The sequence below is a fragment of the Telmatherina bonti genome, assembly GCF_933228915.1.
Source record: "Telmatherina bonti genome assembly, chromosome: 5".
Taxonomy (NCBI): Eukaryota; Metazoa; Chordata; class Actinopteri; order Atheriniformes; family Telmatherinidae; genus Telmatherina; species Telmatherina bonti.
This window is the reverse complement of record NC_136623.1, coordinates 18,049,972-18,076,368: the sequence shown is the minus strand read 5'-3', so window position 1 is coordinate 18,076,368 and position 26,397 is coordinate 18,049,972. Positions and strand designations below refer to the sequence as shown.

Sequence of the window (26,397 nt, the reverse complement as noted above, 5' to 3'; positions counted from 1 at the left end):
TTTGTGTGTGTAATTTCATGTCAGGACTGATACAGTTAAATGCTTTGGAGGTCCCATTGTGAATTCTCCTACTTTCCCAGTTTCCTTTTACTCTTGAATTCATGCATAGTCTATGGATTTAGTTTCAAGGCAAGTGGAAGGTCGTGGTCTGGAAGTGGATGCAGGCACATTTGGTTTTTTCAGCTGAAGTGAATACGGCTCTCAAAAATATGAAATTACACCCTTATTCAGAGTTTTTAAACTCCCCTGCTGGGTCTTTTTTCATTACGTTGACACACTTAATTGAATTGGCAAATGCTTATTTTTTTGCAAATGATATCCGCTTGAGTCCTAGGGCATGTTTGTTATAAACAGATGACTGAATAGGAAGATGCATCAGTATACAGATGCATCTGTATATGCACACACTCACTAAATACACACACCTCCCGGCGCAGATCTCTCCTCCAGCTGTTCGTTTCTCCTTGGCACTTTGAAGCCTGTTCATGTCTCCCAGTGTCCCTCCCTCTGAACCTCTCTTTCTCCTTCACTCCCCTTCTGTTACATTTCATGCGTTTCTGCTTTCCTTCCTCATTTCTGTCTGAGTCTTCCTCTCTCACTGTTAACTCTGTCTGTTATCAGATGTTTCATCATGTCGGTGTGAACAAAGTGAAATGTAGCACTCCTTTTTTGCTTTACCTCCCCCCCGCCTCCCGCTCATGTTGCATCACAGAGGTGGGTTTTTACCTCCTGTCTCCATGCAACTCCAATGTAACACCAAACATGTAGGGTTTTTTTTGTATTTTTTTTACCTGTATTTCTTTCTGTTTTGATGGGTCATCTGTGGTGATTTGAGCATTTATCTCATGTGGTATCCATAAAGTCTTTGAAGTGAGCTTCTTTTATCAAACCAACGTGCGTTCGACTCCTTTGCTTCCTGGAAAAGTGTAAAATGTGAATACAGTATGATAGGATGTCACCTGAGAAGTCCATAATGCACACTGGCCACATCTTAATGTAGCTTTCCCATGTGTTATTGATTGACTCCTTATAGAAAGCCCTGCAGAAAGGTCAAAGAGAAGACGAGATGCATCTCAAGTCTTCATTTCCTAGTTTTATTCTTGGCTTGTCAAATTGTTTCGCCTGTCAAAGTGAAGCTGCATTCGAACTCTCCTCCCTGCATGTCAAACTATCCATCTGCATGTCTGTGTGCAAGCACTGTGTATGCACATTCTCTGTGTGTGTGTGTGTGTGTGTGTGTGTGTGTGTGTGTGTGTGTGTGTGTGTGTGTGTGTGTGAGAGAGAGAGAGAGAGAGAGAGAGAGAGAGAGAGATTGGATCCGCTGACAGCAGGTTCAGGTTGGTTGTCTTCCAGATTCCAGCTGATAACGTCCATTACAACAGAACAGCAGTACAGCCACTGCGGTGTCTGTTTTGGAAAAAAGAAATGGAAACGTCCAACAAAAATCAATCATCAGAGCAGCTGAGGTCACGTTCACAAAATTGTACAATTGCACACATATCACCCATAATGCCCTTTTTTTAAATACAGTTTATCTTTAAATTTCCAAAGCACAGTTATACTGAAAGCAGGTGAATAACCAGGATTGCAGCAACAAAAACTGAAAAATTACTGAATGTCAAGAAGAGCATTTAAGAATATTTGAGGTGAAAAGCTAAAAGCAGCTCAATATGATGGACAAAAAATGAGACATCCGACCTTTACTTTCTGCTTTGGTATATGGACTAAAATAAACAAATGAATTTAAAATATCAACTATCTCCCTCTCATACACAGTGGCTGCAGGACGTCATGTCTTCCCTAAAACTAGAAAAAATTAAGTGTTCGTTAAAACAATCTCCTGGTGCCTTTGAGGATATATGGGGACCTATCTTGTGTGCGTTTCCAGCTCTGTGATCATAAGCTAGTAGTATAGCTGCATGTGACCAAACCCAGGTCCTGGTTTGAATGCATTACTCTGGTAGTGACGGGGTGGGGGGGGTGTTGTTGTTGATTTTTTTTTTTTTTTTTTTTTTAAATTTATTTTTTGTTGTTGTTTTGCTTTGCATAAATTTGATACATTGCTACATTATACTGTCCTGCTCAAAACCAATAAATATTTTTAATTAAAATATCAAATATTAGTATAGAGCTGCGCAGTTAATTTTGATACGATTGAAATGGCACACTCATTTGTCAGCAATCTGTTTGGCTTTTATGCATACAGGCATAACTTCCAGCAAAAAGTAAACATAAAGCCAAATTGTTGAACTTAACTTGAGTCCGCTGCCATAGAGAAGAGGTAGGCCTTCACACATGGCTTTTGAACCGATCATGTATAAAAAGGTAAGCATTTTTCAGAAATCAGAGACAACCACCAGACAGAAATATCACCTCTTTTGTTTTCTGGATGTTGCAGCTGTGGGACTGCATGATAATAGAAAACCATGTGATTTGCATTATCTCAGCAGAATACTGCAATAAAGATATGACATATAAAACAGTGCCAATTAAAAGTTTTGAGACATGCACTGAGTCAAAATGAATGTGTAGATGTGTCCAAACTTTTTTCCTGATAAACAAATACTTGCATGCATAGTGGTGTCTCAGGTGTATTAATAAGGCCCGTGTTCCACTTCTATATAGAACATGCACAAAGCAAAAGTGGAATGCAGCCCTCATTAAAGGACTGATGTTTGTACTTATGTTAAAACATCTTTACTATACTGTGATCATTTTTGGAACATTGCAGTAAGGATACCTTTCTAGATGTGTCTTTTGTATTAAGTTCTAAAGACCACCTAGCTGGTGAGAGTGCTCTGATTGGCATGATGAATACAGGTTGATAGACTGAGGTCATCTATTTAAATCCTTAAAGACAATAAAATCTTTATAACAGTCCTTAAACAAAAGCCCCAATGCTGTTTCATACCAACATACATTAGAAGTATCTAAAAGAGAGCACGAAAGCACAACTTGGGCTGTAAAAAGCGATTTTTAAAAGAAAAACTTTTTAGATTTTGAAACTAGAGCAAAAGTTTTGCAGAAAACATCAGTTATAGGAGGTGAAAAGACAAACTCCCACCAGGGTCATCACCAAATCCTCCAAAATTTTCAGCCATGTTTTCATTCAGACTGAGAAAAAAAAAATGGAATGATCTGGATTGATTTAAGTCTTTAAAGCAGTCCAGCTTTCTTTCAGCTGCGCTATTCAGTATGAAGAATCCAAAGAAGTGGAAAATATGCAACTGTCTCAAAACAGTTTAAGCTGCACAGCACAAAACTACAAATCCAATAATAATCTTGGAGTTGGATCTGGTTTTTGTGCCAGTGTCTCAAAAAACACAAAATTGCACATTGGGAGCTTCTCAAAGCTCCCTATTTGGCAGCGCTTTCATTCAGAAACCACTTGTATTCAAGGCCAGTGCAGCAGTGCACAGATTGTTGTGCTGAGAATATAACCCAGATATAACAATGAAATGGCAAAATGATCAGCCTTCATCATTTTTAGTTTGAATGCTGGGGTCACTATGTACTTTGAGCCCACTGAGTATGCAAGTTAATGTTAAACTTTAATATTCAGTGTTGATACAGAGTAATAATTTTGTTCTTATCTTGATACTTGTTGCAAAACATAGCAAGTTGTGGGATTTGTGAGGTTTGTTTGAAATCATAGCTCCCCTGTAACAGAGAGATGTTATCTCTCTTACTTCATACTGCTTACATCAAACCCATATTTTTCAGGAGAAGAGAGTGTGAGCACAGTAACAAGAAAATAATGGAAATGGATAAGTTTGCTCAGTGAACACCCAGAATGCTTATGGAGACTGCTGCCTTTATGGGTCAGAGGAAAAAACACCCACATTCTTTCTCTTGTGGTGTTTTCCACACACACTCACACACAATGGATGTGCAGGAAGCAATCTTCAAGATCATGGAGCGTCTGGAAGCTTCATTGTAGCCCACCTGACAGGGCCTAGCCACTGGCTTGATGAAATGGCAGAATCACTGAGCTCTGAAGGCCATTAGATATTTTAGTTGATGGCCTGAGCTCCCTGTCCCCCTGACGTTGTGCTTTTCTCCAGCATTGAGGGGATCAGGCAGAGGACATGAATGCTATTAGGCGTCGGAGTCATCCAGGCAAGCAGCGAGGCAGGCGGACATAGACTGATAAGCGTGTGTTGGTTTTATAAGCCACGGCTGGCTCAAATGGGTTGCAGAGAAAATTAGGATTTGTTTTTTTTTTTTTTTTTTTTTTCTTCCCCATTTCCTCTCCCTCATTCGAACTGTATTTGTCTATTTTTCTCTATTCACAAGCGCTGCGAATTTCACAAGGTCAGGTATGATAGTCTACCCTGTCTCTCACTGCTGCTCTTCTCCCCTCATCTGCCTCTCCTCGCTCTGTTTCTTTCCACCTGTGCGCCCCCCACCACCAACTCTCCGTTTTTTAGTTGCCCCCCCCCTTGCATCTTCTTCTTATGTTTTTCTTTCTCTCCTCCATGTCTTTTGTCCCTCGACCGTCTCCTATTAACCTTGGCTCATGCCCTCCTCTTCCTTTCAACACATTCTCCTTTTGCTCCCTCTTTCATTCTCTATTCCTGGCACAACGCTCTTTTCACACCCTTTCATCCCCACTTTCCTCGCACTTTATCCTTCTCCTCAGCTCTCGTCTTCCCATCGCTTTGGTATTCCCGGACAGTCTCTCGTCTCATCATGTCATCCCTCCATCTTTCCAGCACACTTCCCCTCCGATTCATTTTCTTCTTCACAGACGAATGGTGGGAAATATGGAAATGTCACCGTGACCAGGCAGGAGATCAGAGAGGACTATGTTGATATGGGAGAGCTGTCACAGCGCCACAAGCATAATGTGTGTATGTGTGTGTGTGTATGCACATCATGTGGGTGTTAAAGACGTAATGATAGGTGACATTACTTAGGTTGCTGACATCTTGGCACTTGAGGATGTTGAGTGTTAGTTTCCGTGTGTGTATATGCATTCGTTCCATCGTGTGTGTCTGTTTTTATGTTTTTGTACATCACCTACAGACTGCAGAGCTACTGTAAAGTAGAGCAGTGGTGACACAAGGCTTCTGTTCCCACTCTCTGCATCTCCAACTCTCCCATTGTCTTCCCCCCCGTCTCTCCCTTTGCTTTTATTCTCCAATTCCCCAAGTTTCCATCAGCTTGTGCCTTCTGTTTTATCTGACCAATGCTCTAAATATTTATACTGACATCAACTTCTTCAAGTGCAGCCTTGCCTCAACATTTCCAAAAATATTCATTCATATTGATACACACACTTTCATGCAGCCACTTGGTGTATACTGTTCTAACGATACTTTCCCTGAATCTTCGGGGTTGGAGTTTTAAAGCTGTTGAAAGGGGGGGATGCTGTGTTTGTTTTTTGTGTGTAATATTCATTTCCCTGAGGGTTGGATAGAGTCTCATAAGACCACCTTGCTTCTCGTCTGAGCTCTGACAGGAGCTGCCCTGTGTTGACTCTCCTCTTATTGCCTTCATATGACAGACAGCGAATCTGCCTCAGCCGTGCCCTCACAATGTTGTGTGGACACGGGGTGTGCGCGAGTACGTGCTCCCTGATTTGCATTAATATACATATGAGGAAGATGGTGTAGCATAATGACCTCTGACATGTCGAGCAAACTACGTCCATGTGCCATAATCAAGCCTTGTAGTCAAGGGGTTTCAGTAACCTTTCATCCCATGTTCCCCTCTCCCCCTCTCCAGCTACAGTATTTAGTAACCAGACCACAGCCCCCATTCCCAAAGCTAATCTGCAGTTAGTCAGACCATTTCAGGTAGATTGACAGTGGGTCGCAGCTTGATCCTCACTAAATGCTTCAGACAGTTGAAAGATTACAAGCCAGGAGCCTCTACACTAAACCTTCTCATGACATGCATGTATGTTCCAAATTGTCCAAAGAGGGTGGAAAAAAAAAAAAAAGGAAGTTGTGCTTTCCATCCCAAAAGGGCTCAGTGCTGCTCCCACGGGCTGCTTAGTGGTTGTCCAGAGGTTCCTCTGTGGCTACAAGGGGGTTGTTTTGTGATTGTAAATTGGGCTGGCCCAGGGAGAGCTGATGTTATTCTAGGAAAGTCTTGTTTTCTTCCATTTTCTCACTCAGTCTTTCACCCATTCTTCCCTCTTCTCTTCGTCTCTATTGATATATTAGATCTCCCCAGAGAGGAAAGTGTGGTGTTTATTGCTCGTCAAAAAGGAAAGACAGCTCTGCCCTTTTATCTTCTAGCCTTTGGGTTTCATGTGTTTGGATCTGCCTCTGTGTGTGTGTGTGTGTGTGTGTGTGTGTGTGTGTGTGTGTGTGTGTGTGTGTGTGTGTGTGTGTGTGTGTGTGTGTGTGTGTGTGTGTGTGTGTGTGTGTGTGTGTGTGTGTGTTCCTCAATCCTCCAGTTCATATTAGTCTCAATGCAATGGTTTCGGCTCAGGACTAACTGGTAGAACTAGTTTTACAGGTACCTGCTCTTTAGGGGGAATTGTTTCACTGGGCCTGTTATTTAGGTAGCTTTTTATAGTAAATACACACATGCATGCGTTTCACAGACATTTTAAAGTTCTGAACCTGTAGGTAATCCATTCTTACTTAAAACAGGTGCCTTCCTGCTGACATCCACTAATGTGTGCTTATTCATACAAGTAATTACATTTTCACAGAGACATGGATTACACACACGGCCTTGCATACACACACGCACACTCAGGAACAGATTGTCGTCGTAAAGCTCTTTCGCTCTTTCACACACCCACTGACACGACACACCAACTAAAGCGTATTTATTTTAACTCTGTTGTTACACAAGAATGTGTCGGCACAGCAAATGGCAAACTACAGGAAAGCAAAACCCATCCTGGTGATTTATGACCTCAGTGCAAAAGAGAACTGGTTTTCATCCTTTTTTTTTTTTCCTTCCCCCAAATCACCCCATCTTTTTTTTTGGCCACTCTATCTACACAAGCTCACTCATGGAGAGACACCAGACTCTTGGCCTACTTGCCTGGGTTCACTAATACTGTCCTCTGTTGTACCAGACACTTCCTCATTTATCATCAAGAGGCTTTCTACCGAAATGTGCTCCCTTTCTCTGCTTCTTCCTGCAGTGTAGGAAATGACTGCAGCTAATGTTTTCTTTCTCCTTTTTGTTTCTTTCAGGAACATCGGGTCAGAAGGTGAAGGTAGAGCCAGAGGTGTTGTCGTATCCTGGCCAAACAGTCAACCTGCGCTGTGCCTTCACAGATGCCACAGGAGTGCAGCTCACAATGGTCAGACATATAAAGCAAATTTGATTGTCTCTCTTCACTAACACACATAGCTCAACTATAAACTGAGTTTGTGGTCTGAAATTCTCATAAAAATGTCTTTTCATTCTGAAATTGCAGCTCACTCTGCTGACTAGACACGAAACAATTAGTTGAAATTGCTCAGGATTACAGTTAACTTCACAGTTAAAATGAACAGGTGTCAGGTATGATCATAATACACAGTTTTGATGCTTTTCAGTACATTAAATTATTCATTTGCCTTTACTTGATTCTGAAGTTTTAAAAATGTTATTATCCAGATAGTGAAGAGCAATCCATATCAACTAATAGAACTGTGATTCAGGTCCATATGCCTTCTTTATCTGGCAAATTAAGCCTTAATCTAACAGCTCATAGCCCACAGAAATAATCCTAGGGCTGGCAATAGGTTTTTTTTTATTTTTTTTTTTATCACATCTAGGCTTAATGTTTTGTATTTCCAAACAAACAATACTGAGCATAATTTTGCTTTAGGGGATTGAAAATGATAATAGGTGCACTTTTAGTTGCATTTCAATGAAGTGGAAGTGCACAGTTCTGTTGTTTCCTTGATGAACAGCAGAGAGAACTGCTCTTGGATATACTTTCATCCATATTCATACCTGCTCCACTTCCTTGATTGTGATGCTGTGTGCATGGTCCCAGGGCGTTTACATTAAAATGCAGATATTTTAAAATGCTCTTCTGTGTTGTTTATCAATGCCATGATAAATGAGGCCTGTTGTTTTCTTCTGTCACTGTACTCCTCCTGACCACTGACCCTGTCCATGCCCCATTGCAGATCACATGGCTCTATGAGCCAAAGGATTCAAAGAGGATGAACATCGCCGTATTTCTTCCTAACTTTGAGCCTAACTACCCCGAATCACCGGTGAAGGGAAGGATCACATTTGTACCCAGTCCTCCAAAATTGCTCAACCCTTCCATCCAGATAAGCGACGTCAAAATGACGGATGAGGGGAAGTACATCTGTGAATATTCAACCTTCCCTGATGGCCATGAGGAGGGAATCACTCAGCTGGTCATGTTGGGTAGGTCACTAACTTAATCCACAATATTATAAACATCTCCAATGAAATTACAATAAAGCTGTAGCTTCTTTAAAACACATGGAGCAGAAAAACTATGTTAGTGGAATGATTTTTGGCTTATTTGTGGCTTTTGAATCAAGGCCTTTCCAGTCATTCTTTGCTATTCAACAGCTATAGAGCTGCTCCTCAGCCAGAAAGACGGACCACTGTACTCTCCTACTCTGTAACTGAGAGCTGCTTATGTGGGAGCAGGAATATAATAAGACTAGACCAACCAAAGCTTGACTGCTATTTGTTAAAAAAAAAAAGAAAAAAAAGTTGTAAATAAATATAAAATCATATACTGTGTCTAATCCATTAAGAACAAATAAGATTAAGCATTACCATAAACTGGAACTGAAAACAGCATTACAAAGCCAATTAGGTAATTATTTGTCTTATTTGATGGTCCGTTAATGGCTACAATTACATGGCCAGCAATGTGATATGAGCTGGAATAAGACCTGCTCAATTATCTTAGAAAAAGAAAGCCATTTTATTTTCCAGATTTATGTGGAAATGCTTTGCTAGGACCTTTCCTAAGTCCAAAGTTCTGCTCTGGTTATTGTGAGCAACTTTGGATTTGTTTTTCATGGGCAGCAATTGCCTCTTCTGGGGTTTGTTTAATAGATTGTGTTGCTTGTTACTGTCACAAGATCTGGCAACGTTGTCGCCAGTGGAGCTCAGTGCAGGGCAGACGGACTGAGGTTAAAAATGAGATGCAGTTTTGTTTGGGAGGGGCAAGTAGCCTATAGCTTCATATTTTAAAGGATATCGGTTATAATTAAGTTTATGGATGGGTTCAGACATTATTGAATGGAATGATGTAATTTAAATAGGAACTTTGAATGGAATATCTCTCTGCCACGGATGTAAACCTGTTATGTTGATGTCAGTAGTTGGATATTGCTGTTCATGCGCACATTGCCAATCGTTTTTACATCCTTCAATGGTATAAATGCGGCAGCAAACCGCGAGAGCGTCAAACAAAACTGTTTGAACAAACATATACAATGATGTCATACCATTACATCCTAGAAAGAGGGAGAGAAAAATGTACTTTCAGAAGTATAGTAAAACGGGCTCAGAACAGAAATGACTGCCTGCTAAAAATGAGTTCAATTTCATCAAAAATAGGTAGTGGTTACTTCACTTCAAGCCAGCAGGTATGCACTTTTGAAAGATTTGGACCTGGATTGGACCAGGAAAATAGATTCAGTGATAACACATGCTGTTCAAAACTGAGTTTGTAGGAGGAAATGACAGAGGGATTTTTCCAGTCTGACTTTTACATTAAAGCTGATGTAAGGAGAGCAGGAAGAACTGTCCGATTTCAAAGTGAAACCAAAAGTTGAGCCTCTGTTCTTTTATGAAAGTACCTTAACCTCCAATGTTTGATGACACTGTGTGCCATCATAAACAAGTTGTTGAGGTCATGGTTTCGGTGGGAAATTCCAGGATCATGTGAAATAATTACAACTGCAAGGATTTAATGGTGAAACAATAAAGTGAAAGACATATTTCCATTGATTTGACCACAAGTCGTCTTAAGCAAAACTAAATCAAACAGAAAATGCAGAAAATTACAATGTCAGCTTTGGGCAGAATAGCAGCTCTTTTATCCATCACAGTGAGTTGTGGCTTTATAACTCTTGTTACATGTTTTTGCTAACAAGCATTAATTTGCATGCACACAGATTAGTGCATATTAAATAAGGCAGTGGTGTACCATTAAGTAATTTAAATGCTTAAAGATATTTATTTTCATGGTAAAAAATTTAGTGAAAGTATATCTACAAAACAGTTTAAATTTTAGGGCTTCAATCAGCTATTCATTCGATTTCTTTATCTGTAAGTTCAATTCAGGGTTGCGAGACAATCAGAGAAATTAGCAGGTGAGGCAGGGTGAGCTTTGGAGAGGTCGCTACTGTTTCTCAGGGCCAACACAGAGAGACAGTCATTCATGCATACACTCACTCCTCAGGAGAGTATACTGACCAGTTAACCTTTGGATGGTTGGAGGAAGCCAGATTACGCTGAGAGAACCCATGAATACAAAAGGAGAACATGCAAACTCCGCACAGAAAAGCCCCTCCCCTGACGAGGCTCAAACCAGTGACAGTCTTGCTGTTAGATGGTGGTACTAGTTCCTACACCGCTGGGCCTTAACCAGTATCAACACAACAAGCTTGAAACAAAAGCTAAATTTCTTATTCTTTTGAAACTACAGCAGTCTTTTAAGTTAGATAGTTTTCATGTGCCAGTTGTGTTTTTTTTTTTTATGAGGTGCAGAGGAGTCAAGTCCAGGACGACTCTGACTTACTTTTTATTTAATATCTGTAGCTGAAATCTCTCAGTATTTCATACTCTATCAATATCTTTTTTAATAGAAAATCTCTGAGAAATTGCCCAACTGTGTTTACAAGTTTAAATGGCCGTTTCTAGCCAAAACTCTTGTTCTGTATTTAGTCATTCTCTCCAGCTGAGTTTCCACAGACTCTCTGAAACTGTGCCAAGGCAAACTGAAGCTGTTTTATAAGCGTTTTTCCTTTATTATCATATAATTAATGTACAAAATTGCATATTTACCTTGCAGTTATGCATAAATGTGGAGCGTTCTCATCTACCTCTCTGTTTGGTTCCCCGCTCATGTGTTCTTTTGTCAGAGGTAAAATTCAGGTTAAAAGCATTTGCAGCTCCATCTTATTGCAACTATAAATGGTATCATCAGACCACTTGTGTTCTTGTTAATGTAAGGGAACCAGGGGTCTAACCTTGGCCCTGCAACAGTGCCTCTGCTCCTCTCATCTCTCTCCATCTTATCATTCCCCCCTGCCTTCCCTCAGGCAGGGTATTGATCTGGCTGCTTGTCATGCCTGCTGTCAGCTCCTGTCTTGCCTGCTCTCCTCTGATCCTACAGTAGTATCAGGGAGGGCAAATGAGGAGTGAGTAGAGTAAGGGGGTTGACTGCATTGTAGTGATTTAGAAATTGTGTATGGAAATTTACTGGACCAGTCTGGGAAATGGTTTATCAATGGTGGATGATGGGTACAGATTGAAGAAGGGAGGCAGACTGAAGGAAGATTTAGGTTTCGGATGTATTTTGCACCGGAGCTTGTAATTGTTAGTCAAATCAAGGCTTTGAAGAGGGAAGAGATTGAGTGGATGGTGGGGGGTATGTTTGCTTTTCCAGGCTGTTGATTCAGTTGTCTTTTCATTTAATCTATCTCTACCTCCTTTAATTATTGTCTCTCTGTCTGCATCCTCCACCGCTGCATCTTTTCCACGATGCATCACATCAGCCAAGCCTCAGAATTCCGCCTCCATTGTAACAGTAGAGGCTGGCACTCAGCCGGCTGTGGTGGCTCGCTGTCAGTCTCTAAATGGTCGCCCTGCTGCAAAGATCTCCTGGGTGACCACAGCCAAGGGCAACGCAACAACATCTACTGAAGCTGGGTCTGATAACACGATGACGGTGAACAGCGAGTACCGCCTGGTTCCCACACCGGCGGACAACGGGAAAGACATCAGCTGCGTGGTGGAGCACAGGACCCAGGTCAAACCAGAAAGCATTCCGTTAAAGCTAGCCATTCAGTGTAAGGCACCACACACACTCACATACACACACATGTTTATCTTTATGTCCACAATGTGATAAAGCATGTCAGTATCAAATCTTGGAATTTTAATTGAACCCTTTTTTTTTTGTGTTGCTCCCAAAACATCACCCCAACCCTCATTCCTGCCATTCATCTGTCCGCCCCCAGATCCCCCCGAGGTGGAAATACAGGGGTATGACCATAACTGGCATTTGGGTCGTACAAATGTCGTTCTCACCTGTGAGGCTAAAGCCAACCCCATACCAACCACTGTCAACTGGAAAACGTGAGTACTGGGACTTTATAAAATCCTTGTTGTCTTTTGCGGCACCAAGCTTTGATTTCTCCCATTTTCCCTTCCTAGCCCTCCACTCGCAGGTCCACAATCCTCACAGAGCTGTAATCAGCGCTTTTATTATTGCTGCTGCAGAACTGTGTGCTCTTGATTATGGAGATAGCTGTATAATTTCTCATAATGGACTCTGTGACCAGATTTAACCCTTTCATAATGAGAAACAAAGTGTGACTCCTTCTGTCCTTTTTCTGTATGATGAACACAACTGAAATACACACACACACACACACACACACACACACACACACACACACACACACACATAAACACACAAAAATAGGGAACGATGAGACTTTAAAAATGAATTTTGCAGTTGTGGTTTTCCCTTTATCCCTATTGCATTTTCCAGCACTGTAACAATGGATTGTCTTTTAGGCAGGATGGGAAACCAACTGGTTTTGCACTGCCTATCAAGATTAGTGAAGTCTGATGACACTGCACAATGCAGCACAATTCTATAAATGCTCATCTCATTCTGCAGAAAACTGTCCTATTTTCCTTTTTTGGCCCTCTCACTTCTCTTTTCTCACATCCATGTCCCTGCAGCATGTCAGGAGAGATGCCAGACACGGTGCAGATCAGCGGCAATGAGCTGAAGGTGCTGAAAGTAGATGAGACCGTTAACGCCACTTTTGTCTGTGAGGTCAAGAATTCCATCGGGACAGGAAAGAGTCAGGTCACAGTCATCGTCAGAGGTGAGCTGCGAGACACAAACAAGCACACACTCTTTGGTTTATTAATACACAATAAATGCAAAAAATGTCCACTGAAATGCAGGTGAGATCAGATTTTACATTTAGATTTGAAACACGAATGCAAAATGTTTGGTGTATCACTTTTATCTGAAGAAGCCATTTTTATGCACTTCCCTGTAATACAATAAGCTGGTGTCACAAATCCAATTAATTGGTTCTCATGACTGATTTGGACAGAACATGCTGTAATTTGCCCAAGTTGCAAAAGTCCAAATGAGCTGATAAATTATCCATGGTAAATGCATCAATAAAGCAGGGAGGTTTTCAGGAATCTGATGAAATGCACATTTAAAATCCGTTCATCATGTAAACTTTCCTCAGGCTTGTGTATGAAAACATTTATATCCTGAGAATTGGTGAACTGGAACCAACTGCTCTTTCATCACACCAGTCACACATTTCTTGGTGTTATTATGGCTTCCCCAGGGATACACCTTGTTTTTAATTGCGTGCATGCACACACAAATACACACAGATTGATATGCATTTGCCGTGCTGACGGCTGTCTTGGGTGTTTAGTGTAGGGCTAGGGGGTCCAGCTGCTCTGTCCTTGGTGTGTATAAATATCTGAGAGTTGTGGTGTTTTTTATCATCTGCGTTTGCATTTTCTGCTTTTGCTGTATATGTCTCTTTCTCCGCTTGCTGTTAGCAGTGCATGCCATTTCTTCACATCTCATTGCATGCTGTTTATGAACTGTATTATCAAAGGTTCCATAAGTCAGCAGTTTGTGCTCCACTTTGCTTTTTTTTTTTTTTTTTTTTTTTTAAGAGAAAACAGTTCTCTCACCTGAAGACATGATTGCAGATCAGTTTGAGCAGATCCTCAGCAGTGCTCTTGACTATCAGTAGTGGCAGGAGGAACTTGGAGAGTCAAATGACCAGTGTTTTTAAAGAGCCAGACTCTTGAAGACAAGCTGTAGTCACTAAAAGAGATGCATTCTCTTATGACCTTTTTGACTTGGATTTAAAGTGGATTTTGTTGTGTAACTTTCACTCATACATTGCATTTGTGTAATTCATGTATGTTCTTCAGGTGTGTGCATCCATGTGCTGGATAGTTTATGGAAAGGGTTAGAACCATACAGAATAGTTCCGGTTAGACTGAAAAACAGGCCATTTCGTTCAACCCCCCTCTGTTCCTCAAGAGTTTAGCTGTACCTTTCAGCAGGGTTCAATCCAGCTTTTCACTTCATACAAAATGCATCTCCTTCCACTCTTCTGTCGCATGCTAGCACTTAACCTGAAGATATTTTCCGCTGACAGGGGGGTAAACCTTGTCCCTTACGAGGATAGGATGGGGGGTATTTCTCTGCTACCTACGTCAAGCTACCCCATCTTTTCATGCCCTCATTTTTTGCCTCATTCTCTTCCTATAGTTCTTTTTTTTCCCCTTTCATCCTTCCCATCTTTGTTCAAGTCCCTTGGCTCTTACTGGTGCCCAAGCATGCAACATGGTTCCTCTGGGGCCACTCTGTTCTGCTGCATATAGTTGTAGTATAACTGGCCTCTGTAGCACAAAGGGTATCAGTCTCCTGCTGTGTTTTACAAGCAACAAGCCAGAAAGATGCAAAGATCCAGGGAGAAAGACGGAAACTGCTGCTTTTAGAATACAAAGCCAGGGAGTGTGCACCGGGATAAATCGTCGCCAGCATGCAATCTTTAGTCGGAGAAGAAGAGGGTAAAGGCATGAGGGATGGAGGGAGAGTGTGATGCTGACAGCATTTAAAACTCCCATGGGAATCTTGTGCCACTGAATCCTATCTCCACAGCCATTGGCCTCCGCTATCTCTCAGCATAGCGTGTGTTTCTGTCACTCTCCAAGCCTCTCAGAGCGGATCAGTCACCCTTTGCTGCTTCAGCTCCCTACTGCTTCTCTTCTCACTCCGCCATCCATACCTCTCCTGCTCTGTCTTTTATCCTACATTTCCCCTCCTCCCCCATTTTTCTTTTTACTCCCCCCCTCCCTCTTTGTCACAATAATTTTCTTTTAGGTCTCTTTTGTTTCCTCCCATGTTAAACTTCCCACAGTTTCCTCCTCCATCTTGTCTTGTTCTCTTGCTGCCAACCACCTCCTCCCTCCATCCTACTCCAATCTTACTCATTTGCAGGAGAAGGAAGAGGATAAGATGCAAGCTAAATATGCCAGTAGTTAAGAAATGACTAAGGCAAGTAGCAAATGTCATATTGAGAGGGTTGAGAAAAGTGCAGTGAAGTAAAGAAGTGTGCAAAATGGTAAGCCTTGTTGAGAAAGATGGAGAGGATGATGCCTAAAATAAAAAGAAAGCTGTGCAATGACTCCAGATCGGGTGTGATTCAGACCCGTAGAGGCTAATGTGAACCTGTGTAGACAAACGGGGCTAAGGGGGCCAGACAAGCGTGAAATGGTCAACACCTGCTGCACGGCAGGTCCCCCACTCTTTCCTACCCCGTAGCTGCATGACACGCATACTCAAACATAAATCCACTCACAAGTGTGTGTCTTCTAACTCATGTCTTCTGCCCTCAGTCGTACCGTGCACACACGGGGGCAGAGAGAGGGATGGATGGCCTCTCTTCTCCTTCTTTTCATCTTCGATCCCACTGCTTAGTCACACACAAACATACCCTCTTCTCCTTTTTTTCGATTTATTTCTCCCTTTACTATTTATTTGGCTGCAGTTTGCTTTTTTCATTGCATCTTTCATCTTCTCAGTTAGCATATGCTCTCTCCTCATCCTACTTATCTTTCTCAGGTTGTCTTTCAGCCTCCGCAAGTCTATGCTGAGCTCCATGCTCAGAGAAGCGACTCCTGCCCCCAGCATTCTCTCTCTCCCTCTTATACCCATGATATCTCCCGCTCTTTCTGAGCTTAACTCTTAAATAGCAACAGCTCTTCCTTAATCACAGCTTAGTAGTCTCCATCCCTCCATCCATCCCTCCATTTTCGGCTACTCTCAGGGGGTTCTTCTGTGGCTAACCCAGATTTCCTCCATCTTCGGTCTTAGTTTATTTTTCCTCTCATCGGCCCTAAAAGGGGTAGCTCAGCTGAACTTGGGGGGAAAAAAAAAAAAAAAAAGAGGAAAAAGTTAAATGCCCCGGATTGAATCCCCCCATGTGGTCTGAGCGGCTCTTCAGTTCAACAGAGAAGAGATTTCCTTTCAATTCAGTGCAATCTCACCCATTTTCAGACTCATCCAAGGAGACAGTTCAAGGGCAAGGGGCTTGGCTGTTTTCCTGCTGGGTTAGGGTGTGTGTGCATGCGCGGGACTGCCTGCATCTGACTGTGTCTGTCAGTGTGTGTCTCTAGCCATGCGAAAACAGCCAGAGAACAGGTCTGATGGAGCCAAGTCTCCCTCCAGCCTGCGACTGGCCCCCTTCCCACCCCTCATTAGCGCACACATTTGTGCTACACACACACACACACACACACACACACACACACACACACACACACACACACGGAGCTCTGTTCAATAACTTAACATGACTGAGAGTACTACTGAGCTATGCTCTAGGTGCAGCCCAGCCCACAATGGGACCACTGATGACCATGATGGTGTGGGGGTGTGTATGTGACTGTGACCACGCATGTTTTTGGGAAGCTGCAGTTATTGTTACTTCCGCTCCATCTCTTTCATTACTCGTGGTCATTTGAAGCATACAGTCATTTTGTATGCGACTGCTTAAGAAGCATGCGATTCTTTTGGCATCCACAGTATGCTGTCTGTGTTTGGGGAGGGCTGGGAGAGTTACTTACTGTAGTTGTGCATGTTTGGTTTTTTTTTTCTTCTTTTCTTTCTCCTCCAGTTATCCACACACCATGCATATTGCAGTCTTTCTGCTGGCTCATCCAGCAGCATGTGTTTAAAAGATGTCCCCCCCCCCTCTCACCCATTTAAATAAATTCCACTGGTGCTTTGTTAGTGGGTCTGTGCTGGAAGTCTGGGCTGGCTCCTTTACATCTCTCTTTTAAATTTTTCAAGTGTTGTCTGAAGAAGGTTGGAATAAAACATGAATTATCATCCTACAAAAGGAATTACCACCACAGACTTTGAAAGCGGCACTTAAGAAGTGACTTAGGAGCGACACATTAAAAATAATTGGATGAGAAGTACTTATGGAGAATTTGCATATAGAATAGAGATGCCCATGTCCATTCCTCAAGAGCTAAAATCCTGCAACTTTTAGTTGATCCCTTCTCCAGCACATCTGAGTCAAATTCCCTCATACATGTCATTCCGCTCTGCAGAGGCCTGGAAATGAGCCATTTATTTCACTCAGGTTGTTGGAGAGGGAAAACATCTAAAGGTTACAGGAAAGTAGCTCTCGAGGACTGGACCCGGGCGCCCTCCGATATAGAATTTGAGTGTAATTCTATTTAATGCGAGTCCAAAGGTTTTCACAGACTTTGAAATGTTGCATGTGGTGGAGTGCTACAGAGCCAGAGGTGATAATGCATTTCTTGTGTTCCTGTTAGTGGACACTGAGTCTGGGCTCTCACTTTCATGTGCGTGAATAGGACTGTTTAGCACAGCATACTAAGAGAGGGAGCCAGTGTGCTTTGGGAGAATGGTGGGAGGAAACCAACCAAAGGAGGAGAAAATATATCCATCATTATTAATTCTTTCCCTAGGCATATGTTGCATGCGAAGCGCAGAGAGAAGTAGCATAAGACAGAAGTACAAATGTAAATTGGAGTGATGACAGGGGAAATGGATTGCTGGAGACAGAGTGCGTGCAGGAGACAGCTGGTGAAGTGGAGGCAGAGATGGAGGAAAGGGAAGTGGAGAACAGAAGAGTCAGATGTGTAGAAGAAGAGCAGAGCACAGGTGTAGAAAGCTGAACACTTCCATTTTCTCACTTGACAAGAATCAGCGTTACAAGAGTAATTCTGTCAGCTCTCTGTACACTTTACAAGAAGGGCTGGCTTCTGTAGGATTTCAAATAAGAACGACAATAAGAATCGAGCTGATTTGATACTTTCAAATTTAGGCAGGGATTTCAACAACAGCGTCTTGTGGTTAATCCTCTGCAGCTGCTGAAGTTGCCGACAGCACAGAGGAGAGCCAGAGCTGCAGAGAGGATGCTCGGCATATCTGAGGGTTCCTGATAACTGTCAGTGAAGGGACTAGACTTAAAATATTTATTTGTTCACCATGACTTTACTTGATTCAAGCCTGATAGGAGCTGAAAAACACTTCAGAATGGCAGACTGTAACCTGACTTTACTATGTGACGTGATCATTCTACATGGCACTTTATTCAAGTACAGAAAAAAAAACCATGCAAAATGCATAATACAAATTCTTTGAATCCTTTAAAAGTGGGAATAATGTACATAGAAAAAAAAATCAATTTCCTCTCTAAGAGTAAGCTCGCTCTTTAAATCTCCAAAGATGACATGTTGCCGTAGAAACGGCTTATGGAATAAAAATCTAAGCTGTCATTATAATGTATTCATTTTTTTTTCTATTTAAGTAAACTCACTTGATACGTTGCTCATGTATGCAGCATAATTGAGTCATTTGGAGGGCATTTTTCTTCAAAAGTGCTTCACAGTACAGTGACTGCAAATAATATTAATTCCGGCAGTGGCACAGCCAAGCTACCAATCCACTGAGTTATAGATGACCGCTTTAGGAGGGGTATGGAGGGGGGAATTGCTGGATGTGTTTATTGGGAATTGTCACCAAAAGCACTTAAAGCCCATTCTGTCATAAGCTTAAAAATGGCTGTGCAAATCAGTACTGTTCTTGTCATTTTAAATATGTCCTTATGACAACAGTTGCATTGAAGTTTTTAGGAAGTCATACTTGTGTTGGTCAGAATCAAAGTGTTTCAAGTTTCTAATCCTGAACATTTTATCATCACCATAAAACTCAGCCTGAATCCTATCCAGCAGTTTGCCTGCAGAAAGATCCATATCTATTGCAATATAAATATCTACTTTAAAATACAGCTTTAATATTACTGGAAGAGACTTTCAAAGCAGTAGGAGAAACCATACAGTTGACGAATTATGTGGGAACTCCTCACTTCTTAATCCCAGGAGTTTTTTTATGGATACAGGTGCAAAAATAGTAATACTATATACTGAGTGGCAGAGCCCTAGTTTTGCTCACATCCTCCTCGATCAGTTTATTCTCCAACCTCTATTGAAATTAACTTTTTTGTGTGTGTGTGTGTGTGTGTGTGTGTGTGTGTGTGTGTGTGTGTGTGTGTGTGTGTGTGTGTGTGTGTGTGTGTGTGTGTGTGTGTGTGTGTGTGTGTGTGTGTGTGTGTGTGTGTGTGTGTGTGTGTGTGTGTGTGTGTGTGTGTGTATATGGAGCAAGGCTGATGTGCCTTACCTTGTGATGCTGCAGTAAAAATTGCTCTGCATGTTGAACATAGTACACTCGGGCAGGGTCTGTTTAACAGAAGTGGACAGGAGTACAAGTCTGTCCCCCTACTCTTCATTCATGTCTTCCAGGAAGCCGTGAATGAAGTTACAGCCAGGAAAAGTTGTCATTCCGCTATATCACTCTGTCATTCATTGCATCTGCTAACTCCTGTACCACCACCCCTCCTCCTCATCCGTTTCCATCCTCCATCCGCCGTTGCCATCCTCCTGCTCTGCATGGCTGCTTCTCGTTCTGCTACACACACATCACTCCCTGCATTTTCAGAGATTGTGTGGTTTGATTTTTACTTTTTCCCTGTCTTTAACTAGTGTTGTGGCTTTTTTTTTTTTAAGTCTTGTATGGACCCTGGTTGTTGAAGGGCAACACGGGGAAGCATTATGATGTGGGAACGGGGACAGGAGCAGCTCTGAGGGAGGGAAGAAAATGTCAGTGTAATGGGAAGCTCAACACGCACACACACGAACAGATACACACTTGCCTGTACTGACACCTCAGCACTCTTACACACTTGACTGAATACAGTTCAGACCAGAACCACTGACATCTCCCTACCCCTACTTTTTTCTCCTTTCCCTGTCTTTTCTCCCTGCTCCCTTTTATGCTGTCTCTGTTTCCCCTCTGGGTTTTTTTTTTCTCTCTTTCTCAACCATTTTCTCTTTCTTCCATTTTTTTTTTTCTCTTTACCTCTTCTCCCTCCCACAGAGCCTCGACTGAGCTCATCCAGTGCTGGTGTGGTGGCAGGAGCTGTTATAGGCTCCCTGCTGGCCCTGCTTTTGGTAGCCGCCCTTATTGCCGTGCTTGTCACCCGTAGCCGCAGGCAGCAGCAAGGTTACCGAGCGAATGGCGGCAGTGACACGAAGACGCGCAAGAAAGCAAGCAAGAACGGCACAGGTGCTGGGGGCAGCAGTGTCGGAGGTGGTAACAACAACGGCCCCATCTATGTTTACAATGAGAGTTCGTCCCATCAAGGCCTTGGAGAGAAAAACAACCACCACCAGCCACTCACCATCGGGGGTCGGCCTGAGGTTGTTGCCACTACACCCACTGCCCAAGACATCCTGCTGAGCAACGAATTAGATGAAGCTGAGAGCAGGAAGTTTGATGAGATGGAGGAGGAGGAGAGCTATGACCACTTTTCTGGAGGAGCCCCAATCCTTCAGCTGCGCCTGCCTCACGACCAGGACGATATGACTGGAGAATACCTGGATGACGACATGGAGTCCCAGCGGGATGGGTCAGTCATCTCCCGGACTGCAGTTTACGTATAGAAGAGAAGGAGGAGGAGGAGAGGAACGGAGGAGGAGGAAAAAAAAAAAGAAAATACAAGCTTGAGAATTTTGATTATTTTTTTTTTTCCATTTTTGGCTGGGGGGGGGGGGTGTTCTTGTTCCTGTCTGGTAGAGAAAAAAATCTCATTTTTATTTTTGCTAATTGATTTTAAATGTATTCTAATATTAATCACAGTGCGACCCCAGACTGGACTGAGGAAGAGGGTGTATTTCAGGTCCTTAGGAATTGAAAAGCAGAAGAGAAAAAGAACAACTCATCTCCCACTACTTCTGTTCATTCTCTCTGTATCACTAGGACCTTGACTCTTGACAGACAGAATAAAAGAAGAACTCTACAGTGTGGGTGTCAGGTAATGGACTACAGGAGGCATTTCACTTGGATATTCTCTTACCTTCACTTGGGGGGGAAAAAAAAGGGTTTTGCACAGTTTGTTGCCTGCAACTCTCCGTCCTCCTGTTTTGATAATGTGTTGCGCTGTAACTGGTGTGTTGGTGTACAGACGATAACCGTGAGGTGTATTAGGGAAGTAGACAGCTTATTTGCTCATGCTTATCTGCCTTCCTCTAAAACTTATAAAAAAAAAAAAAAATAAAAAAAAAAGGATCCTCGATGATTATCGCAAGAATAGAATTGGGAGAATTGGGCTGAGCCAAATTTGATGAGTGCATGGTCCTTTTTGGGCTTCGCCATGACAACAAGCAGACAATTTAATCAAAGTAAGTTTGTGGAGAGTTTGAAACAATGTCTTAACAAGGTATTCACATGCAACTTTTTGTACTGTGCCTGGAGGTAAGAGACGGTAAACAAGCGATGAGGGAATGAGGTGCAGCCGATCTGACAGGGTCAAGGGATGAAGAGAGGGATGTAGGAGGATGAGAGATGAACACGTCTCTTCATTTCTCCTCCTCCTCATCCTCATCCCTTCAAAGCTCTCCTGACAGGAGGAGCTTGATTGGTAATGAGCCGTGAAGTCTCTCGCTTAGCTGGGACCAACAGATTGCCACCACTTATCGTTTATGACGTGGTGTTTCCTCTCCCTCGTCCCACCTTATATCTCACTCTCAGCCTTCCACCCTTCTCTCTTTCTTCATCCCTCTCTCCGGTGTTTATGAAGAGTTTATGATTTATCCATGGCACAGAGGAGGTCAGGGCTACCAAGAGCAGGGGAGTATTTTACCGCTCCCGATGTGTCAAATGCCCCACTTACTCCAGTCCAGCCCTGCCCGCCATGACATATCAGCACTGACTAATCCACCTGGACTGGCCACACTCACTCCACCCCGGAGAGACCCTGCTTCCTCCCACGCTTTAGTAAATGATTGGATGTAACATAACCTTGCTTCCAAATGATCAGCATTAGCAAAAGGCTGTTTCAATGTGAATGATATGAGATTTCTATCCATTAGAAGATTCTCAGTAAGTGAATTGATAGGAAAACATAAAAGGTTGGGTTTTGACGGAGAGGTAACATTCAGTGAAATGGCCCGTTATGATGCAGGTTCAAGGCTGGTTGTTTCCTGTCTGTTAATTAATCCTTTTAACAATCCATTGGAGGTCTGCTTAAGTAATTACTCTATGGCTGCTGTACCGCTACCATGTTTAAGACGTGGTGTGTACCTTAGCATGCATTAAAGCTCTTCCACTTCCACTTTTCCTGGCCCTTTAATCAGCTCCCCTTTGACCTCCGCGGGGGAATCCAGTGAGTGTGGTTTCGGTGACTGGACTGACCTCTGTTAGTTCTGCCAAGATTGAGGCTGGCTTTTGCTTCAGTTAGTAAGGTCAAAGATGATGGACCCTTGCCAAGGGCAAAGATGACTGTGCTCGCCTGCATCTCTTATCATGGTTGTTTAACCTTGACCTTCTGGTGTCAGAGCAACACTTGAATACAGACCTTGTATCTGTGCGGTGGGAGTCGGCCCATATTTCCCATTGTGATGGCTGTTAACCTTCAGACAGGCAGAAAGAGAACAACAGAGAAACATAGGACATGACAAAAATAGAGACATCATTTAGTGTTTGAGCACCATGTGGCATATTGTAAGCCTGCGTGTTCGATAGGATTATCGTCTAATGGCCTTAGCTTATACATAAATGCAAGTCCTGTCAACCAGAGGTACAGTAAATGTACTGAACACAGCTGATTTGTCACAACCACTCTATATGAAAATGTATTACTTATTTTTGCACTTGTTTGTCACATCTATAAAATGAAATATTGGTGTGAAACTTGGTTTGAAGGTTAAAAAAAAAAAATGGACAAAAATTATGTACATTTTGATGTGAGGTGTCTGTGTATCATATAAGTTTCTTTATTTTTCTTGTGAAAATATTTAAGATAAATGTAAATATCAGATTGAAGGAGCCAGTTATGCCTGGAATTAAAAATGAAGACATTCAGGCTTTGCCTAAAGTTCAAATGTCTGAGAGGGATGTCAGAATGTAATTTTTAATCGAATAATTACCTCAGTAGTTCGGGTGTCACAACACACTCAACAGGCTGAGCCCAGTTGACCCAAACCTTTGGAATCAATTTATTTTGGGGATAAATTTAAATGTACTTCCCAGGTAATTTTATTTCCCAGTTTCCACATAATAAGCACATAATTTCTTTGTGGACAAGTAGCTTTTCCTCCCTCTTTTTGACTGACACTCTGCACACGGCAAAAATACACACAATTTATCGGGCAGAGTGCAACAACACAATCAGCATTACATCTGAGTCAGCTCTCTGTTTATAGTTGTGTGTTTGTGTATCTCGGTGACACTCGCAGGCTTTGGGACATCTCTTTGCCATTGGGGCTGTAACCTGAGTTGCTGCTCTGTCATTGTTTAACAAAAAAAAAAAAAAAAAAAAGTGGTAAACTGAAGTTTTTATTGTGCATTTTAAGACACAAGCTGTACATATACATACGGAGAATGCAGAGAAACATTCGCCCACACACAAACACCCCTCACTGGCTCTCATTATGCTCACTCCCACTGCCAAACTGTGCAGCAGACACCTCATACCTGACAACTCTGCTGTCTTCTGACATAAGCCCACACAAATATGCTCCCACAACGCACACACACATACACACACAGGGAAAAAACATTAATATGAAAAACTTCTTTCTCCTGTTCTTGCTCAGTGGTTGTGTCAGGACTCATGCTGCTTCCCGTTTGGAAAGACAGAATAGATCAGAATCTGACCACGTCAACTCTGCAGAACGCGGACCTTTCTTAGACAGAAAATGGTGTATGAAATCATTTATCTGTCATCCTTTATTCTAGACAGGAAGTGTAGTTTTCATCATAATGCCACTGTGTTGACCCGATCCCCGTACTGAACTCCTTTCAGTGCTTTCAGGAGTTGATCTTCCTGCTTCATGTCTAAAATGCTTTTTTCGACTTCTTGTGCTTTAGTCACCTTTGCTGCCACATCCAGGTGAGGCTTGTCAGACAAAATGCTTTTAGTGAACCTTGCATTTCTTGTTCGGGTATAGCACAAGGTTATGTAGTCAAAGTATCCAGCAGTTTTCTTTTTCAGAAAGCCACACACTCTTACTGTTTGTTTGGCTCCAGACATCTGATGACTAATCAAAGCCTTAACATTTCCCATCTTGCTCACACAACAACAACAAAAAACTTTCCTGTGTACATAATATAAATATATAAATATGTAGCAGAGAACAGAATTACTAATTTATGGTGTCACGTTTGTGTATTACTCAGTGACAGCAAGCATGAAGGTTTTATTTCCTCCTATTGCAGTTTCTTCTTCTGTTATTTTGCAGTGCTTTATAATTTATGTTTTCGGAGTGCTTTATTCTTGACTGCTGCGCTGTGATTGCTGCCAAAACTGGCAAATATGCTTCATATATACAAGTGAACTGTATACAAACAACAAAACAGTCTTACCCCGAAATGTGCTTTTTATTATTGACTGCTCTGTGTAAAGGTGTTTTATCTTTTTGTATTTTTTAATTTCAAATTTCTTTTGGTCTTTAAAGAAAAAAAAAAGAGAGGGTAAAAAAAAAGCAGAGCTGGAACTGTTGTCACAAAATAATGTCATGTCTTTCTATTATTATTATTTTTTTCCATATTTGGTTGTTATTAAAGAATTATTGATTTTTGAAATCTTCCAGTGCTGCTGTGTGGTATATTTTCATCTTTCCTTCTTCCTTTTTAACAGTTGAGGTTGCTACCGTGTCTGAGGAGCCGGCTTTAATGGACATGCCAGTCATTGATCTTCACTGATTAGATTTATAGATTAATCGATCAGGATATGAAGTGGCCTCACGGTCTGTCACCCAGCCCAACACTTTTCTTCTTCTTTTTTTTTTCTTTTGTAACTCTCATTTCCTGGTCTGACTGTCTCGTTAAAGTTTTGATAAATCTGTCTGTGTCAACAGAGGTGTGATAACAGGTTTTTGTGAAAACCGAGTGCGGGAATATGAGAAGCCATTTTGTTGTTCTGTGCTCGAGCTCTCTGGGTCTCTGCTTTGCACATCTGTCCTTGCTAGCTGACACTTGCCATTGTGATAATGGGTATGATTGAGATGCTGCAACTGTTTTACAGGTGACATTTTTTGAGGTTTTTCACCTGGACATGTTAGTAACAAGAGAAGATGATGGCAGACATGTACACCCCCTCAAACACTTCTGATGCCCTAACTTCATCCCAAAAAAAGGAAAGAGAGGAAGAATGTGTTAATGTAGCTTCTGTGGTTTTGCTGGAGGGAAGCAGTGTGTGTTTTCAGTGGGGGAATGTGCAAGCCAAACTAAACCCCAGTAAAGGGGGTGCCTGTCAAAGGCTTCATTGTTTGAACTCTGACTAAACCAAACTGGTTTGGTGAAATTTTAACAGAAGGGCAAGTAGAGGGTTGCGTGTCTGTTTATGTATAAATGTGTTGGCCTGTGAGTGCATGTGTTCATGCAAGCATGTGCACCTGCCTCATTTGGTTGGCATAAGATAAAATTATGTTAAAAAAAAAAACCCAAAAAAAAACACCAACTTCTTTTGTCCCCAACAAACTGTGCAGTCGCGCTCTGCACTTAACTACCCCCTTGATGGTGACAGTTGGTTTGTGGCGGTTACAACAGCATGTCCTCGATGTTCGCCCGGTGCTCTGATGCCATCATGTATGTGTGTGTCATCCTGGCTACTTGTCACAGTTCATTTTTGTTGCGGGCTTCTTCTGTCAATGCAGCTATTTACTGCGAGTCCAGCCCACCATCTGGCCGGTCTAATTGCTTTGGATTTGAGGCTAGCGAGATAGAGAGCACTTACACACACAGACGCACTCTGACTCTTAGTTTTCTAGTTTAATGTAAAAGACTCGAGTGCAGTAGCAAAGCTTTTAAGCTGCAGCTTGTAATAAAAGCCTGTGCAACACTTGTTTTTGACTGTTTTCTCACAGAAAAAGGTATGCACATCATGTGAAAGCTGTTACCCCCTCCTCCCTCCTGTCCCTCCGTGTGATGCCAAACCTGTTCCATTTGAGATTTGAGCTTAGGGCAAATAACCTGAATATCTGAAGCCGAAGTGACAGCATCTACACCACTATCTGTGTTAGCTTACAATGATGCGACATGGTGTGGTTGTCCTCAGGCAATCTCACGAGCTGGTAGTGGCCCTGTTTTCACCAAAT

At 42.2% G+C, this 26,397-nt stretch overlaps 1 protein-coding gene across 1 annotated transcript in view; it reads left to right on the top strand.

Annotated features, from left to right (window-relative positions):
• The window catches only part of LOC306755759 (poliovirus receptor), a gene marked incomplete at both ends in the record, with an annotated part of 43,703 nt that extends 22,961 nt beyond the window's left edge, over positions 1 to 20,742 (top strand). Inside the window, 6 exons of the mRNA XM_079240270.1 lie at positions 7,167 to 7,276; positions 8,097 to 8,346; positions 11,688 to 11,981; positions 12,153 to 12,270; positions 12,886 to 13,034; positions 20,177 to 20,742. Of these exons, the coding sequence (XP_079096396.1) occupies positions 7,167 to 7,276; positions 8,097 to 8,346; positions 11,688 to 11,981; positions 12,153 to 12,270; positions 12,886 to 13,034; positions 20,177 to 20,742 (1,487 nt within the window). The remainder of the gene's footprint in view (positions 1 to 7,166; positions 7,277 to 8,096; positions 8,347 to 11,687; positions 11,982 to 12,152; positions 12,271 to 12,885; positions 13,035 to 20,176) is intronic.
• Between the last annotated feature and the right edge of the window lie 5,655 nt (positions 20,743 to 26,397).